The 16300-nt window shown below is 35.4% G+C and overlaps 1 protein-coding gene across 2 annotated transcripts in view; it reads right to left on the bottom strand.

The window, feature by feature from the left end:
• Positions 1-1283: 1283 nt before the first annotated feature.
• MTHFD2L (methylenetetrahydrofolate dehydrogenase (NADP+ dependent) 2 like) overlaps positions 1284-16300 on the bottom strand; it is a 36743-nt gene continuing 21726 nt past the window's right edge. Inside the window, exons 4-8 of one of the 2 annotated variants that reach the window (XM_034416122.3) lie at positions 13324-13476; positions 10388-10495; positions 9859-9951; positions 5551-5676; positions 1284-2530 (exon numbers count right to left, since the gene is read on the bottom strand). In XM_034416122.3, coding sequence (XP_034272013.1) covers positions 2418-2530; positions 5551-5676; positions 9859-9951; positions 10388-10495; positions 13324-13476 — 593 coding nt within the window. In that variant the 3' untranslated portion in view covers positions 1284-2417. Of the gene's footprint in view, positions 2531-2624; positions 3242-5550; positions 5677-9858; positions 9952-10387; positions 10496-13323; positions 13477-16300 lie in introns of those variants that run through there. The other variant, XM_087892258.1, reaches the window with a different exon arrangement.

The following is a 16300-nucleotide window of genomic DNA, read 5'->3' as shown; positions in this document are numbered from 1 at the left end:
TTACAGTAACACATCAAATAATTGAGAAAAAATATCCCAATTTATTAATTTTCCAAAAGTCTTAGTTACCTAAAGTCTAAATTAATCTTAAATTAAATCACAAATATTTGGATCCTTAATCATTTTTTAAAATAAAAGGAGAGCTAATCTACCTTTTAGTAAAACATGGATTAAAATTCCCAAAGCCATACGAAGAACAAAGTCATATATTACATCCTCTTTTCTAACTTTTTCTGTTTTGGCCATTTGTATCATTAAGATGTCAATACTTCCCAATGAAAAAGAACTGCTCATTTTACATTAATCTGGTCATTTCAGCATAACTATGCCAATTTTTTAAACAGAAATCTATTATCTTGCAATATGGTCAGATGTTTAAAAATTTTCCTCTTAACTCTGGGCATAGTTGTACCTCTAAGGACACAGTTCTAAGAATGAAAGTTGATCTATGAAAATAGTGGCATTACAAACCAAATGTGAATGGTTTAGTTAGAAATACATGAAGACTGAGAAGTCTGTGTTTAAGGATCTCGTGGAAATTTGAAATTAAAGAGAAAATGCAATGAGATAATTATTATAAAAGTTCCATATTAATAAAGTTTCTATAGCTATGGATTATGGCAAAGAATTCAGCAGGAGACAAATTTATATAAATAAGTCATATAATGTATTGGAGCCATGTTTGTAATTTGTATTGCTACTACATATTTAAACTTCCTGGAAGATAAGCAGGGTAAGCACAGAGAAGTTGGGTGTGGACTATTTGGGAATTCCAAAGACAGCCTACAAAAAAATAAATGGGAAAAAACCACTTCCATAATAATGTCAAGAAAATTATAGCAGGCAACCAGAAGAAGTTGGGTTCGGTCCGAGTGTGCCTATCCCTCTTACATGCCTCCTGGTTTTAGCCTGTTGTAGTGAGACAGCTTCATCCATGATAGCTGAAATACCATTATTGATTTCCTCCATATGGGAATGTTTCTCTCCTCTAAGGAACAATGTTAGTTAAACTGTAGAAATATACTTTGAAGTCCAAATATTTTATATCTAAAAAATAACTTCATTCTTACTTAAAACAAGTTCAAGACTGCTAATATTACAGGGCTATAATATTATTGCATGAAATTATCACATCCCAAACTCGGAATTTATAATCTGGCATACTGTCTATCACTATTTACATATTTTTTTCAATATTCTAAGTCTGTCTAAGTGCAGGAAAATGATAAATAAGCTTTACTAAGAGCCTCCAACTCAACTATTAAAAATTTGAATGACTCATATTCCATTAATTAATTAATTTATTAAATTTATTTGCCATTATCTTGCCGTGAGGCTACTCTAGGCAGCTTACAATAATAGAAAGAAAAATGAAAAGCATGTAAACAGCAGTAAAACAATAGAACAATAAAGTAAACAATGACAAAGAAACACACTGAGAATAAATACATCTATGTGATAAGGAAAAGGGAGAGGATTTTAAACATATTTGTTTATATTTTTTATATGAAGAAAACCAATTTAGCTCTATTCTAGCAACTGAATAAAAAAGTGTAGCTCCGTGGCTAGCTGGGCTTCTAATAACATATGATCAAACATTTTACAACATGCTTTATTTGCAACAATCACAGGTTATCTTATCTAAATATTCATTCTGACTGTAATGCTAATCAAACCTTATTGTACCTCCTAGGTAGAATCTCATTTGCTCTGCTAAGGGAATTGTGCTTCAAGTGAGTTAAGTAGAGTTAACTTACTTGGTCAATGTCTAGTTCTCAGCTGTAAAAAATCAACTTGAGGTAGAAAACTGCTTGGAAACAAAATCATTTCCTTTGGATAATATTTTCCTTTTTATATAAATATACATCTGAGAATTAAATCAAAAGCATCTTAAAATTTGTACACAATTTATTTAATTTTTTGCAATTGTGAACATATTATACTGTATTTATCAACAACAAAACCCATGTTTCCAGAGATAAACTCCTGATTCATGTCTGTTAAAAAGTTCTTAGCATTCACAGTATCACAGTTCTTAGCATTCATTTGAGTGACCCCACACCCCTGTGCATAATGGATTATGAGCCCTTTATTATTATCTGCTGGAGTTGGATTAGACTGTATATCTGAAACTCAGACCCAAGTTTTGGTTTCACTTCAAATCCAGTTGATAACATACCTTTGAAAAACAGCACAACTCCAACAGGAACAAAACATTTAGACAGGGATTATGCATAGAAGTTACATCAATTCAAACCTTAAATCAGTCAAATCAGTTCATTGCAAATATACATTTTTGTAACAGACTTGGAAATAAATCTTTTAATAATCTAACATAATTAAACACATTTTAATAAATAAATTTATAACAAAAATAAATGTTTATATAACTATAGAATTACTTCAATTTATACATTTTAGTAAATCAATTTCTTTGCAGCAATTAAGGTATTCTTCAGGAGCATGGCAACTGTCATTGGTCCTACCCCTCCTGGGACAGGGGTGATAAAACTAGCTTTCTTCTTTACTTCTGATATTTATAAAAAAAAAAGGGGAAAAACTGTGTAAAAAACATGTATTAAAATATCTGTATATTCAAATGCAATCGACCCCCAACAATGGACAACAATTTTCATAGGTTTATTTTTGGGGAGCATCTAGAGCTAGCTGAATAGCAGGATTTTTTTTTAAAGACACATAAATCGAAAACACTGGTTTTCCAGTTCCAGCATAGTTCTTGTTACAAAGAGTCTCAAATAAAATAGGAATTAATAGAAACCAGTTGAAATTATATTAAACTGTAAGTCAGCTCAAGCTTGATTCAGACACATCAGTGTTCCTTTATCAGAATGTGAGGTTTCTCCCACTTGCTGAATAGTTGTTTATTAATCCCAGGGTTAATGCACGCAGGTTTATATTCATGTCACTGTGTGTAATCTGTTTTTAGTAGCATCCACAGGAACATCAGACAAGCAACATGGTGATTCCCAGCATCATAAGTCCTACCGCTTTTGTATTAAAAAATGAGCCAGGGCTCAATTATAACATCACAATCAGCATCTTGCCTGTTTTAACATCCCCTATGGATGCCACTGCCTCTTTCTATTTTATTCATTTGCTATTCATATGCCCAGAAATTGGTTCAATTCTTTTTTTAACCACAGATTTATAATATCTGAAATAAATCACAGCTTCTGTTTCTTCATTGACACTGGAAACAATTTATTATTTGCTGAGTTTCCTGAAACCAAAGTTATAATTACTTGTTACAAAAATTGCAGAAAATGCGGAATTTTCATTAAATTTCAAAAAACATTGCTCCAATCCAAATTTAAAAAAAAATCAAAAGAACAAATGCAATAGTGTTGATGAAGTATAGGATAAAAATACAGCCATTGCCATTTTCATTAGGCACCAACAGAATTGATGGAATGACACAATTTTTTAAATATAGTTTCTATCACTTGAGTTATTCTTCCTACAATAAACATAGTCGGGGGGCCCTCCCCAAACTTCTGGATCCTTAAACAACAGCTCTCATGGCTTCCTTAACTACATTCATAAGGTGGGGGTGGGGAACTCAGAGCAATAATGAAGGGAAAAGGGTCACAAAGAGGTTGGAAGATCTCCAACCTGTAATTCTATTTATCTCATTAAAAATTGATCTGACAGATAACATTGTAATTGGGCTCAAATTAGATTGTTATCCAAATTAGACATTTCTCTGACACCAAGAAAGTATGGCTACCCACCATGTTTAGGTACTCAAGGATCTATTTTATATTGCATTATCCTTTTTCTCTAAATACAACTTATTTAATTTCAGAGCATTTGTCTCAAGAGTTCTAAGAAACTGTCTTGCTCTATCAGTACTTTCAACTTCCAAAAGAAATGAAATTCATCCTTAATAAACAGAATCCTCTGCACAAGAAGATCTTCATTCTTAGATCCAAATTGGATTTATCATTCCAGAAAATTACTCAAAAATAGTTTAATAAGAGCATTATTTTGGTTTTTGACCTAAAGATTTTGCAATCATAAGGCACATTTAACATTCTGTACTAATAACTTCAGGATTATTTTGCCCAAATAATAAATTTAATAGAAATGACTTTCAATTATATATTTTATTTTCATAGCTACAAATTTTGAGTATAACCTCTAAATACAGGTAACTTAGTATAGAATGTTTATGTACTATATATGAGAACCATAAGCTATATTATTTATTTATTAAATGTATATACTGCCCATCTCTCTGCTACTCTGGGCATCTAGGACATCATAAAGTTTATACAGGTAATCAATTTACAACAGTTCATTTAGTGACCATTCGAAGTTACAACAGTACTGAAAAAAGTAACTTATGACCATTTTTCACACTTACAACCATTGCAGCATGGTCACATGATCAAAATTCAGATGCTTGGCAACTGACTCATATTTATGATGATTGCAGTGTCCTGGGATCAAAGTCAATGGGGAAGCCAGATTCACTTAACAACTATGGCAAGAAAGATTGCAAAATGGAGCAAAACTCACTTAACAAATGTCTTACTTGGCAACAGAGATTTTGGGCTCAACTGTGGTTGTAAATTGAGGACTACCTGTATATCATTAAATATCAGATTATCTAAGAGAAATCTTCTAAATTAAGAACTATTAACCTGTGTAATTAAATGTAATTAATGGAGACAATATATAGAACCACTGTTTTGATTCCAAAGTAAATTGTAAAATATAGGAGACTGGAGGCTAAACATATGAAGAATGGTTGCAGGAACTGGGTATGTCTAGTTTGATGAAAAGAAGGACAAGAGAAGAAGGAAATGATGGCAGTGTTCCAATATCTCATGGGCTGCCACAAAGAAGAGGGAGTCAAGCTATTCTCCAAAGCACCTGAGGGCAGGACAAGAAGCAATGGGTGGAAACTAATCAAGGAGAGAAGCAACTTAGAACTAAGGAGAAATTTCCTGACAGTTAGAACAATTAATCAATGGAACAACTTGCCTCCAGAAGTTGTGAATGCTCCAACACTGGAAGTTTTTAAGAAGATTTTAAGTAACATTTGTCTGAAGTGGTATAGGGTTTCCTGCCTAAGCAGGGGATTGGACTAGAAGATCTCCAAGGTCCCTTCCAACTCTATTCTATTCTATTCTATTCTATTCTATTCTATTCTATTCTATTCTATTCTATTCTATTCTATATATGTTCATAAACAGTCAGAGGAACCTTTATGCACAGGTTGAAGGCTTAGACCAGGGGTGGGGAACTATGGCCCTTTTATGATTTGTGGACTTCAACTCCCAGAATTCCTGAGCCATCCATGCTGGTTCAGATATTCTGGGAGTTAAAGTGGCTGGCACCCCTGGTTTAGACTTACAAAAGATGTGGGAGGGGCAGAACTTTCAACCAAATTTTAATTATATACTTAGTGTTAAGCATTTGCTTAATTTCATCCTCTGGAAATAAAGCTTAAGACTGATCATTTATTTCTTTAATTTAAAAAAAAATATTTTGCATTTCTAAGAACATAGGAATTTGGCTTACCTTCAAAGTCTACATCTCCTACTAACTTTGTCTTTCCAGTGACAGGATCATGAATATGGTTAATACCAACATCAATCACTGCAGCTCCTCTTTTAATCATATCAGAAGTAATTAACTTTGGAATACCTGAAACCATCAATGCAATTAAGTTTACAGAACCAGAGAAAAGTGATTTTCAGGAAATACTATATATATTATAAATAAATTTTATATACATACATACATACAATACATTTATGACAATACTTTATATTGCAGTGTGCACAAATTAAGCAAGACAAATTTCAGAAACCATATGAAACAACTATTTTTCACCAATGTTTCTCTTGCATTACTGTATTTTATTTATCTAACACTTACACACCTTCCACAATCCTAACTACACTACATCTCTTGTATCCTACATAATTCATGCTACATCCCTATGCAATCTCCCTGATCTGCATGGTATCACTTGTGCACCCTTACACACTTATCTAGACCTGCACAATGCCTCTCACACACCCCTCAAACATTCCCCAACTGACATGGTAGTTCTCATGTACCTCTGTATCTCACCAATGAGGAGCATGTACTGGAAGTCAGGAAATACAGTATGTGCGGTTCTGGGGAATGTGCATGGGATGCAGTGTATGTCAGGAAGGATTTGCAAGAAGACTGACATAAGAAATTAAAAAGAGAATTAAAAAAGCTATCAAATTACTTCAAGAATTCATCTAAGCTTTACACTAGTTTTTTGTCAGAATAATTTCTGGAACAAAGAACTGTCTAATGCTATCAGAAGTACTGCTTCTATATATTTTTTTTTCTGTTTTACAAGCACAATTAAAAAAAAAACTATAGTTATAAAGAACCAGAAAAATGCTGCATATTCCAAATATTTATAATTTGCAAAAATGTCATACTATTAATTTCTCACACTAGATAAGATAACTGGGTACTGAATATGAAAGAGTAACTGATTAAATAATACTAAGTGAAATAGGATCTAAATGACGAGAGAATAGTAATGCTGGTTAAATATGGAGAATGGTTAGCTTCAGATAGCTGTAATACAGTTGTATGCACCTGAACAGAAAAAAATAGTGGCACCCTGTCCATTTATCACAAATTAAAAAGATTGTTCAAAAGTTTTACTGAGATACATTTTGAAAATTCTGCATCTAATTAGAAATACCCAGGTTGGAGATGGTATATATGCACATATGTGCTTAACTAATTCCCACAACCCTGTCAAATAATTTACTAAGACTGTATTACTATTATTCTTCTGTTCCTTACTAGTATCTATCTCTTCCCACTTATTACTATAATCATGTTGCTTGTATCTTTCAATTATATTGTTTTTATTTGTAGTTTGATTTGATAGCTTATTAGTAACCTTGACTATCACTAAGTGTTGTATCTTTTTATTCTTGATGAATGTATTTTCTTCTTCTTATGTACACTGAGAGCATATACACCTAAGACAAATTCCTTGTGTGTCCAATGACACTTGGCCAATAAAGAATTCTATTCAAAAATTATTTATATTGTATACTATTTATATGGAATATAAAGAATCATAAAGAGCATATTAAACAATTTACAATTTGTACAATTTGATATGCACATTTGTAATTACAAACATTTGTAATAAACAGGGTTCACCTAGGACTGATTAGATTAAGACAATTCCACATATCATGTCCCCCCTGTAGCACCTGACTATTCCTGAAGATGACTTTAAACAATCCAGTTTGGACTGCAATGATTTAACAACAGGACCAGGTTTGGTCTACAAATTTTGACTGGCTATTTCCCTTCTTTGAGCACTTTCATCTATGTAGGAAAGGCAAATATCTATGGTTGGCCTCAGAGTGGGTGGATATCTTGGTGCCTGATTAAGGGATTTCCGCACTAGTCCTCATTTTACTTTGCTTTCCCAGATGCACTAGTCCTCACTACTCCTTCCTCGCTAGTCCTAATTCTTTTAATTTGCTTTCCAGATGTTTTCATACATGCATGCCTTCACAACTCTCTCCCATATTTCATTAATGTTAAAAGTAATTAAACCCCTTTCTTTTGTTCTTTCTTTTCTTCCACTGTTCCATTGTCGCTGTAGTTCTGGAAAAATGAAAGCAAGGGGAACAGATTGTTCCTTCATTTTTATGTTCTACCATGGATCCAAGGAGCAAAACTTTTGGTTCATGCTTCATATAATCAAAATAGCATGTATTGAAATTTCATTTCAATGTACCTAATTGCAGTACATTTTTAGGGGAAAAAAAACAAAAGAAAGGGAGGTTTTGCAGTACTGTGAGAAAGCAATGAGAAAGCAAGGGGAACATGCTTCACCAAGCCTGGATATAAGCAAAAAGGGTGCCCACAGAGAGACATAAGTGTTAAATGAAGTTATGAGCTTCTATAAGAGATAGGAAAACACAGAATGAGGCAAGTTCATTGGCTTAATAGACCATAACTTTGTTTTAAAAATGGCAGCTATCAACCACCACAGCATATAGAAATCTGGCAGTTCAGTACAAAGCAGCTGTTATTGGGCTGCTTGGAAACAGCAGGCAGGAGGGCCAGTTGTGATGGGGCTAGGAGAGGGTGGAGGATGACTGTATCAGTTTCTGAACTCAAGAACTGGAGGATGATCCATACCAGTGACTGGAGCAAGGACAAAATATAGATCTGCCCTAAAATTAAAATTTCCCCACTCAGCAATAACGTTCCCCACTTAATATGACTAGTTCTCATTTCAATTTTCTTCACAGGATCGTTCTTAAGATAAATTTAAGTGGTGAGAGATGAACTCTATAAGTTATCTGGAGCACCAGAAAGGAAAATGAGACCTGAATTCTATAAATAAACACATAAATAAAAATAATCATGTGGGAGAGAACTCTGGAAGTTCTGATCCAACATTACTGGAGAACCATAGGCTGGGAAGGACTCATATCAGTGGTGGGTTGCCCCCGGTTCAGACCAGTTTGCAAGAACCGGTAGTAAAACCGGCGGGAGGCTCCACCCACCGACCCGAACGTCATCAGGAAGTTTCTGTGCATGCGGTCCCATTGCGAACCGGTAGTAAAGGTAAGTAGAACCCACCCTTGACTCATAGCCATCATGATAAAAAGAAGAAAAATCCAGAAGAGACTGATACAATACAGTTCTTGGTTAAGAATGCATGAAGGAGCCTTCCAAAGATGAAGACTGAATGACACGTACCATAAGTGAAAACAGAGAGGAATAATAACAGATATGCTGAATGAGAGTGTTTTCAGGCAAGAAGGAAGCATACCTAACTTCCATTCTTGAACTGAAAAGAAGAAAGCAACAGCAGTTGTAGAAGAGTGCCACAGAGATTAAAAAAGGCAAATGGTTCTCATCAGACAAATGCCAAAAGTTGAGACTGGCAGAACTGAAAACAAAGCCAGATCCTCTTGTTTGATCCCTACTTCAATGGCAATTTAGGCAGGAGAATCAGAGGTCTGTGAAAGAGAAATCAGGAACAGGGAGAAAGGAGAGAGGGGGAATAATGGTAGATTTTGGCATTTGCATTATATTTGCATGCCAAAAATTCTCAGACGTAATTAATTGAAAAGCAAGTCTGAGGATAACCTTTTTCTATAAAGATATTGGTGTATCTAGCCGATTACAAACATACTAATTTTGAAATACGCTTCTTTTTCCTTAAAGGTAATAGAAACACAGTATCTTAATCTAAATAAAACTTAGTGATTTAGAAAAACAAATAAAAATTTCACTCAATTGCACAATTGTGACTTGTTTTTATCATCTACTGTAGTATGGGAATGGCATATTTGTCCATGCAAGACTATTATGGTACTTTATATAAATGTCAACAAATCAAGCTGGAAATTTAGTTGGGGGGGGCAATATTAATTCTCATGCAACCAACATTAGCTCATTAAGTAATATATTGGGGTGCATGGATATGTTGCATGACTGTGTGCAATGATTTGTGTTTCTGATGTAGTTTATAGGGCTTTTTCTTTCAAAAGAGTTTTGTCAAATTGCCAATTTAAAAAAAAAATCAAAATAAAAGCAAACCAAGAAAAACTAAAGAATAGTAAATTGAGATTGAAGTTTGGCTGTGAATGCTCCACAGCCATTTTAGATAATATAATTTGCATTAATTGTAATTGCATACTACTACGTCTTTAAAATCTACGTTGATTTTTATATTATCTTAGCTAATTTTGTTTTAGCAAAACACATTAAATTTCGAATTACAGAAACAGCACAGTACTGATGTTTAATTCCATTGAATGACTTTTAAAAACTGATAATGCTCCTCACCTGCAGCAACTATCACAATGTCCGCAAGCTGTGTATGGATCATCAGCTGATCTTTTGGTGTATATCTATGAGTTATTGTCACAGTAGCATCACCTGTCACATATATAAGTAAAAAAGGCAGTGTGGAGAAGTCAGAGTTCAGTGCATAAAGATGGAGTTTTGTATTTCTAAACAAAAACATTAGTTTTCCCACGTTATTTTTAATGCAATATTATTGATAAAAGAAGTTTTTAGTCTTTTAGATAAATGCAAAACAGAATATAATCCCACCCCTCCAATCTTAAGAATTCTGGAAAAGAGATAAAAAGAAAAAGGCTATCACTACACGCTTATCACTTATCAGCAGTGGCAACAGGATATTTATTTATTTACAAAATAAATTTATCCCCAAAGAAAATCTTATTTCCGATTAAGTAAAACTGATTTTACTGCATATGCAATAAGGAATGAGGTCTTTTTTTTATAGCTCTTTCCCTTCTCTCCCTGTTAAGATTTCCAACAGAATAATGTAAAATGTTCTTCAACCTACCTCCAGGCCTTTCATGTTCCCCATCAGTATGTAAAAGCATTGAAATGGGCATTCCAACGTTTTTTGATCTTCCAACTACAACAACATTTCTTCCAAATGTTTGTATTCCTTTAAAAAAACAATAATAACTAAAAACATATGGAAGCTTGTGAAATTAAATCTTTCGTTTCCTATTGAGAAAAGACCCGAGTACACATTAATTTCCTTTTTTACCACAGAATTATGATGAGTGATAGATTTAAGTTTTTATAGTTTTTATTGTTACAAAAGGTTTAATATGAATTTTTGAAGACAATAATTTACAAATAATAACCACAATAGTCAACTGCAATTTTATTTTGTTCATTGTTAAAATTATTATTTTAAATTTACTTTATATAAAAAACAAAATATGATCACTAAGGAGAAGATGGACACCATAACAAAGGACTAAGAAGAATAAGCTGTGTTACTATGCCCAGGATAATTCAAGAAAGTTTAATCTATACTTGCTGCTCAGTCTTCATTTTCAAAAGAGCATTTATATAACTGAACTGCCATTCCATTATTATTTCGGGAATTTAAAATCAGAAAGATAGAAAGCATGTGTGCAAGAGAAAACTGAACACTTCACTAGAAGAACTTAGAAGAAACACTTCACTGCCATAAATTTCTATCTGGAGCAAATTCTCTACCCATAAATACAACAGCATCTTCCCTTGCTTCCAGATAAGCTATAATCCCGGGGGGGAAAAATCACCTGCACGCGCACACACACACACACACACACACACACACACACACACACACAGAGAGAACTCCTGTCCCTTTTTTTAAAAAAAAGTAGCTTGCTTCATTGTCTTCTGTAATGGTTTCTTCTAAAAGTTAGTAGAAAGACTGAAAGTGTTCAATAACAGTATCTAACCCTATTCTTTGTTTCATGCAGGAAACACAGGTCATATTGGAAATACTGTAGATAATCAACACTCTGCTTATACTTCAAAATGTTAAAAAGAATATTAGGATAGAAGTAGAATTAACGCACATACTGAGAATTTTAGGTGCCATCTCCAAAATTGGGTTTATCTAATCATGGTCAGGCTTATCTGTGAGTATATATGGGGTAATGTGGTTACTCATTTTCTCTCTTTTTCAAGTGCAGTGCTCTCAGGCTTACTTTATAAAGTAGCCCAGATGAAATGTGAACAATATTTTGTAGACATTAAAACAATTCCCTTCTAAACAAGCAGACTATTGGGGATATATAAAACAACTAAAGGGGCCAAGTTATTGAGAGATTCTGTCTCCCCACGTAAATCTACCAATTCTGTTAGTCTGGCAGAAAAGGCATGTTAAGAGCCCTGCCATTAAGGAACATCATCTGACAGGACCCAAGAAGAGAGCCTTGTTTGCTGTGGCTCCTGCTCTTTGGAACAACTCCTGTCCTCCTCAGGTTAGATTAACAATCACCCTGCTGGCTTTCTGGCAGGCTCATAAGAAACATCATCATGCGGTATCAAAGCTGTTGATTAATTGCATTGTTAATAGTTAATAGTATTCTTCTGCAAACTACTGGTAGTTTTGTTTTAATAAACTGTTTAATGGCGGTTGGAGGCTTCTTGCGCCAAAACCTACCAAAAGCCACAGGCCAAAAAAAGAGGCCTCAAGTCCTGTTGCTGCTGTCTCTGCACCGGCCATGCATGCGCACCCCATTGCTTGTCAGTGCTGCTCGTGGCCAGACCAGGCCAGGAGAATGGCCTGCTGCGCCAGAGAAACGGCTGGAGACTTCTCGCGAAAGGCGACCAAGCCTCGCCATGTACCCCCACCAAGGTGCAGACGAAGGTGAGCAAGGTGGAGGGCAAGCGGGCAGCATGTGGGCCGGGGAAGGCCAGAGCCAGGGAATGGTGCGTTCCCCAACCCGGGCCAAGGTGAATGGTGAGCGGGTAGCATGCTTACCTTTGGTGAGCAGAGTAGGCGAGGCATGGAGGCAAGGCAAGGCAAGGCAATTAACTGGGCCACATGGCAAAGGCAACATATATAGGGCGGGGTGGGTGTGGGTGGGGCGAGCAGGCAGGCGGAGTGAGCGGCGACCAGGTGGGCGGGGGCAGGGCCAGCCAGAGGTGGTATTTGCTAGTTTAGTGAACCAGTTAAAATTTCCGCTACCTGTTTGCCTGAACTGGTCTGAACCGGTTGAATACCACCTCTGGGGCTGTCCAATGAAAACAGTAACAAGTAAAAGAGAACAGGAAGAGCTATTCAACTTATATTGACTTTTCTAACAAGAGGCAATAGAAAGAGGAGAATAAAAGGGCAAGAATAAAATTTTAGATTGATAGAAACATGATCAGGGAATATCTAACAATTCTGAATGAGTTTAAATTTCCAAGACTGCAGTCTAGATACGATAGTATTAGTGTCAACTAGCGAAATTTTCCTGACCTGCTCCTGAGTTGCCGTAGGCAGGGGGATAGGAAATCGTGCCTCACAGCTGCACCAAGGAATTCGCACCTCAGTCAAAACAAAACACATCCTAGCCCGCCAAAGTCAAGGCCATCTCCACGGAGATCCACAACTGCTGGAGTGATTTCTACAACCTGCTTTGTTGGGGAATGTGACTGGTGACACACCTTGGAGGGGAGGGGAAAACAGGGTCAGAGGCAAGGCGCAAACTGGGTGAAGTCAGAGCTGGCTTCACTTGGTTCATGCTGACATGGCGCTCCTAATAAACTGGAATTTTTTTTTTTTTGAAAGATGGCTTGAGGTTCCTGCTTTTATTAGGGCACTGGTCAGAACCCTGATAACAGTGATCAAATTTTAAAAGAAACCTATTTTAGTACTGAAACTATTTGAAAGTATGGTGCTCTGGTATTTTATAGTTTAAGCGTATACTTCTTTTTCTCAGAGAAATTTCCAGAATGCATTTAACCCCATTTCCTTAAAACACTTGATTCAGTTACCGGTTCTCTTTATTATTTCCCAAACTGCAGCAGCAGTGGCAGGTATAACGGAAGGCTGGTCAAGGCACAATCGCCCAATATTGAAAATATGGAATCCATCCACATCCTTTTCAGGAGCAACACTGTTGCATACCGTCCTTTCATCAATGTGATCTGGAAAAAAAGAATTTTTTCTACATTTAGTTCTAACTTTAAAATACAGTTAGCCTAATAGTTGTTATTTATCTTGTTCAATTTATTGTACCAGTTTTTAAAGGTAAATGTAAATATATAAGAAGGTAATTTCATATGAAGTGTTAAGCATCTATAATGGGACTCCAGATTTTGATTCCACTGACTGGTCACATCTTAATTTAATCCAGTGGGGATGGGTGGAAAATATGCATTTAATTTCACTCAATAAAAAAATACCACCTGCGAGAAGCCATTTCCCCTGTAATGGTCAAACTTTTCCACAGGACATGTTAGAAATTCCTCCTTTCTCCATCAAAGAGGATGTCTTTGATTTTCTGGTATGTAGGAAAAAGTTCTTCTATTCACAAGAATTTCTGAATCAAAAGACATGGCAAATGTTCTGTTTCTTCTTCCGAGAGAGAAACAATTTTAAACTGCTTTAATAAAGTATAAGCAATTTAGTGTTATTCTTTGAAAAATGTAATTTTCAATATATATATATATATATAGGATTTGCGTGGCACTGTTAACTAAAAGCCCTTAAGATGTCATCTTTCTATTGGGGATTCTGAGTTAGGAAAAGTGCTGTTCTGGTTGTTTTTTGCCCATCTCTCCAGGAAAGGGGACTAAAGAGGGGTGCAATGTACTGTATTTATAGTAATATGTCTATGCTGACTATTGAAACAAATCCTACTTCATCCTAGTCAAATGGGATAAAAGAGTTGGAAGGGGCCTTGGAGGTCTTCTAGTCCAATCCTCTGCTCGAGCAGGAGACCTATACCATTTCAGACAAGTGGCTGTCCAGTTTCTTCTTAAAAGTCTCCAGCGATGGGGCACCACAACTTCTGAAGGCAATCCATTCCACTGATTAATTGCTCTCACCATTAGGACATTTCTCTTTAGTTCTAGGTTGGTTCTCTCCTTGATTAGTTTCCATCCATTGTATCTTGTCTTGCCTTCTGGTGCTTGGAAAATACTTCATCTTTATGGTAGCCTTTCAAATATTGGAACAGTGCCATCATATCTCTCCTGGTTATTTTTTTCATTAGTTTAGAGACACCCAATTCCTGCAGCTGTTCTTCATAGGTTTTAGCCTTTAGCCCCCTAACCGTCCTTGTTGCTTTTCTCTGCACTCTTCCATTGTCTCAATATTTTTTTTTATTTTGTGATGACTAAAATTGGATGCAGTATTCCAAGTGTAATCTTACTAAGGCTTTGTAAAGCGGTAGTACTATTTCATGTGTTCCTGATTCTATCCCTCTGTTAATACAGCCTAGGATTGCATTGGCGTTTTGTCTACTGCTGCACATCATTGGCTCATATTTAAGTGATTGTCCACTAGGATTCCAAGATCTCTGTTACAGTTACTAGTATTGATCACATCAAGATCCCTCTCACATACTGGTATTATCATGATTTGACATTTCTTTTTATATGGATCATGTGCTTTGAATTCTATTTTTAGGATGCATTAGCTTAAAAACACAACACACAATTCAAATTACTCATTTCTAATAAGTTAATTGATAGTAAGATTCTGTGCTTCTAGGGCCAATAAAGGTGACCTCAAAAAATTCATTTTTAGAAATGTGTTAAATCACCGCAAATCTGATTTAGAGCTTTGGTGGCGCAGCAGACTAAAGTGCTGTTAACTAGCACCAGCTGCCTGCAATTACTGCAAGTTCAAATCTCACCAGGCTCAAGGTTGACTCAGCCTTCCATCCTTTCGAGGTAGGTAAAATGAGGACCCGGATTGTGGGGGCAATAAGCTGACTTGTATATATATAAAAAAAGAACACCGCTTAGGGGAGGGGGGGGGCAAAAGCCCTTCTAAGCAGGTATATAATAAAAGTATGAAGGCTATTGCTTAACGCATTGTAAGTTGCCCTGAGTCTCCGGAGAAGGGCGGCATATAAATCGAACCAATAAATAAATAAATAAATAAATAAATTTCAGACCAATTTCCCATCCTTATTATTCTGGAACACTAAAATGACATCTTCAATTAATGTTAAGCACAATGAAATCTTTCTCTCCATTTTTTGAATTTGCTAATGCCTAGAACATGTTGCAAGATTGCAAGGGCTCCTTTCTGTATTACAATCATTCAAATGTATATATTTACGTTGAGAACATACTACAAAGACCAGGATTGGTTCTTATAATCAGTGGAACAGTTTGTTTCAAAAATTGTGTATACTCGATTAATATAAGTTTGTGCAATGTAATTGTATAATCAATATTTGAAAGTAGTATCTATACCAGCTATAATTTGGGGAAGGAAAGAGGGACAAAATGAATTTAAATTTTTAACTGAGTATAATGTTTAAAATAATGTTTAAACGATAAATTATAAGATCTCTTCTTAAGAAGCCTGCTTTAAATCCATTGGCTACAAATCAGTCTTTAATCTTCTGGAGACAGATGAATATAAGTTTCTGTACAGATATTTTTAGACAGATTATTGTATCTTGAAACATTTCAAATTGTCTTATTGAGGGCAATGGAGCTAAGACTTCCTTGGTTGGCTTGCTTGATGATGACTGAGGATTAGCATGGGGAATTGGTAGTGGTTCTTCAGCAAGTTTCGATACCACTGACAATCACATCTTCCTTCTGGATCACCTGGGAAGTTTGGTAATATATGTTCCTGCTTTATAGTGATTCCATTTCTATTTCTTAGAAAGGTTTCAGATGTTATTTGGAAACAGTTGCAATTCAGATGTTGTAGAGGGACTGGTACCAGGAACGCTAGGCACTTCCTGCAGCATGAATGGATTAAAAGCCTCAACATCCTCAAACA

The sequence above is a fragment of the Pantherophis guttatus genome, chromosome 4, assembly GCF_059756535.1.
Source record: "Pantherophis guttatus breed Tessera chromosome 4, ASM5975653v1, whole genome shotgun sequence".
In the NCBI taxonomy this organism is placed as follows: domain Eukaryota; kingdom Metazoa; phylum Chordata; class Lepidosauria; order Squamata; family Colubridae; genus Pantherophis; species Pantherophis guttatus.
The sequence above is the reverse complement of the archived record's forward strand: the minus strand, read 5'-3'. Positions and strand labels throughout refer to the sequence as shown.